This window comes from Pundamilia nyererei, unplaced genomic scaffold, assembly GCF_000239375.1.
Source record: "Pundamilia nyererei isolate P.nyererei 1_Seehausen unplaced genomic scaffold, PunNye1.0 scaffold03826, whole genome shotgun sequence".
Classification (NCBI taxonomy): Eukaryota; Metazoa; Chordata; class Actinopteri; order Cichliformes; family Cichlidae; genus Pundamilia; species Pundamilia nyererei.
Window position 1 is genome coordinate 1 of NW_005191227.1, and position 2,718 is coordinate 2,718.

The 2,718-nt window shown below is 39.7% G+C and overlaps 1 protein-coding gene across 1 annotated transcript; it reads right to left on the bottom strand.

Annotated features, from left to right (window-relative positions):
* Window positions 1-939: 939 nt before the first annotated feature.
* On the bottom strand, window positions 940-2,376 carry LOC102197290 (fer-1-like protein 6; the record flags this gene model as incomplete). Its single annotated transcript, XM_005755845.1, has 4 exons — window positions 1,998-2,376; window positions 1,293-1,444; window positions 1,082-1,204; window positions 940-982 (listed from the first exon to the last, which is right to left on the bottom strand). Coding segments are annotated over exons 1-4 (346 nt in total), but the record flags the coding sequence as incomplete, so codon positions are not given.
* Window positions 2,377-2,718: the final 342 nt, after the last annotated feature.

Here is a 2,718-nt window from a genome sequence, read left to right on the forward strand (position 1 = left end):
TGTGTGTGTGTGACAAATAAAATTTGAATTTGAATTTGAATTTGATAGTCATATTTTGTTAGAACTTTTAGGATTTTTGAGGCATTACAAATTTAAATTGAGATTAAACTGGAAACAGAGTAACCAGGCTACATAAAGAGTTCCACGACTCCACCTCAAGTCCCCACTGTGCAGACTCCAAAAATGCAACATGGTAGCACCTAGAAACTGAAAATGTTGGCTTCAATTTTGTGTTCTCATTTTTTATATATGGTCCAGACACTTAAGATGGTGGGTCAAAAATACTTTTTCTCACAATCAAATCACAAGAAGAATGACTGAGAGTGGTTAGAGGCTATTTTCTGCACATTATTCAGTTCACACAAGGAACATTTCTGAAATTGTTCCTCGTCTATTGTAGGGTAAAGATCCTACAATACTCCAGGGAAAACCTGAACACTCAGACGATCAACTGTGAGCAAGTACTTAGCAACGATGGAGAAACTCCTTTTCAACAGGAAGGAAGCACTGATAGAACTTTGGGAGGGGCAGCTCTGTTCTGCGACCGGTTGGGATGAGGGGAAAGAGAAGACAGCAGAGGGAGGCAGGACAAAAGGCACACTATGGGAGAGAGACAGTTTAATAATTACTAATATCGATGTAAACGTCCAGAAGTTGTCTGTAAACATGTGCAAAGTGAAAAGAGTGATCAGACCCCAACTATAAGCTTTTTATGCAAAATCTGGATACCATTATCCTGAATCCAAACTGGGAGAGAGGAGAGGTATCTTATAAGATTGAGTTTTTACCCAATTTGATAATTTCAGATTTTTCAATTTTCCCAAATTTTGTAAACTGTGTCACTCACACCTTGCAAAATAGGGAGCCGGTCCTCTAATACTGACCCTTGACCCTGAACAAAACACAAGCAGCTGCTCAAAAAGCACTGATCATATGTACCTTTGGAGACCTCAGAAAATGGAGAGTTGTCCCGTCGTTTGATCTGGAACATAATCAGGGAAGCATATGTTCACATTACATTTTAAAATTACTTAAATAATTGTTTGATCTTTTTAGACAACAGCCCAGCAATCTTAGATACCTCTCTCTCTACTGAGGCGTAGTATTTGGACCACCAGTCGATGACACTCTCAGCTGATTCATCTGCGATAGTCCGCTTCCTGCGTTTGGTGGAACGACTACGGGTGGACTTTGCCTTGCTCTCCTGGATTTAAAACATGTATACATATTTGAAAAATGTATAGAGAGCAGTTTATGTGACTGACAGAAACATTTTTATTGTGTGAACTAACTATCATCATCTTCTTCTTTCTGGCTTCTTGCTTAGGAATGGGTGGAGCAGGTGGTGGAGCGGGTGGTAGGGGTTCATCCTCTACAGTGATCCGGAAATCTTGGTTAGCCACTGCTACAGCCGAACTAGTCTCTGGAGAATCCTGTGACCGTCCTGGTGGACAAGAGGCAGCTTTTAGGATGCTGTCATGTGAACCTACTATTGGAAATATCCTCAAAAGAAAATCTTTGTGGAAGGAGGGAATCGGACAAACGGCACATGGACACATCAGGTAATTCAGTCTGTCTAGGTTGACCAAAAAGGGTATTTCTATTACGTGAACCACAGTCTAATTGTCCTTTAATTAAATATGAATTAAGTAATTATTCATTAAGCAAGTTGTTAATCTAGCACAATGCGTGCTTTGTACAAGAATGGTCAGTTCTACAGGAAAATGTAGTAGCTGCTTTTGACCCTCTACAGCCATCAGTGGAAATAATTGCATTGTTGTTGTTGTTGTTTTTACCTCTTTATAGTCATTTTGTGGTTCATTTGTATTCTTTATGTACTTTTGTGTCAGGTGATCTTTTCCAAAGTCTCAGCAAAATACCATCCTCTGCAAGACTGCCACTGTTCTCCATAATGCATATGGATCATAACTAGTTGAATTAATATGCATGTCATAACCAATAATTATGTAATGAACAAATACACACACTAGCATTACCCTCAGCACTGTGTGGCTCTACTGTCATGGCAGGTCCAGGGGTGCTGATGTCTTTGGGTGGTTTGTGTGTCTGTATGGGTGCAGGAAGGGCTGGAAGTGGAATCGGTTTAAAAGCTTTGAGGTTGTTGATGATGTGGTTCCCAACAAGCGTACTGCGACCAAAAGCACGCCAGTCAACAACCGTGATACTGAGCGGAGGATGGAGATGTTCATTTTCTGGTAACTCCTACAGAACAGTAACAGAGTGCAGGTTTTTAAGTTGTACACAGTTACACGGTTGTGTTTTTCACAAATTCAGTCGATGCAGAAATAGGTCAGTATTTCCTCATCATAGCTGATTCAATTTACAGACCACTAAGTCACACCACCTGTCACCTCAAGACACTTTATATTGGTAAATACCCTTCAACAATAGAGAGAAAACCCAACAGTCCTGTCGTGCTCTCTGGCTCCAGGTTTTGAGATTTGAGGTTTCTTCTGTATTTTAGACCATTGTGGTTCTTTACTATGTGCTGATGAAATTTAACCTTGTGTTTATGTGCTTGCTCATAGGGAGTCATTTGTTGGGGTTTTCACTCTATTGTGTAGTTTCTTTCCTTACAATAAAAGTGCCTTGATGGGATTATTGTTATATACATAACATAAATAAAACTGAATTGAATTCCTTGTATTTGTGCCTTTAACTTTAATTTGCTGACGTTGACTGAGAAAATTGTCAGGC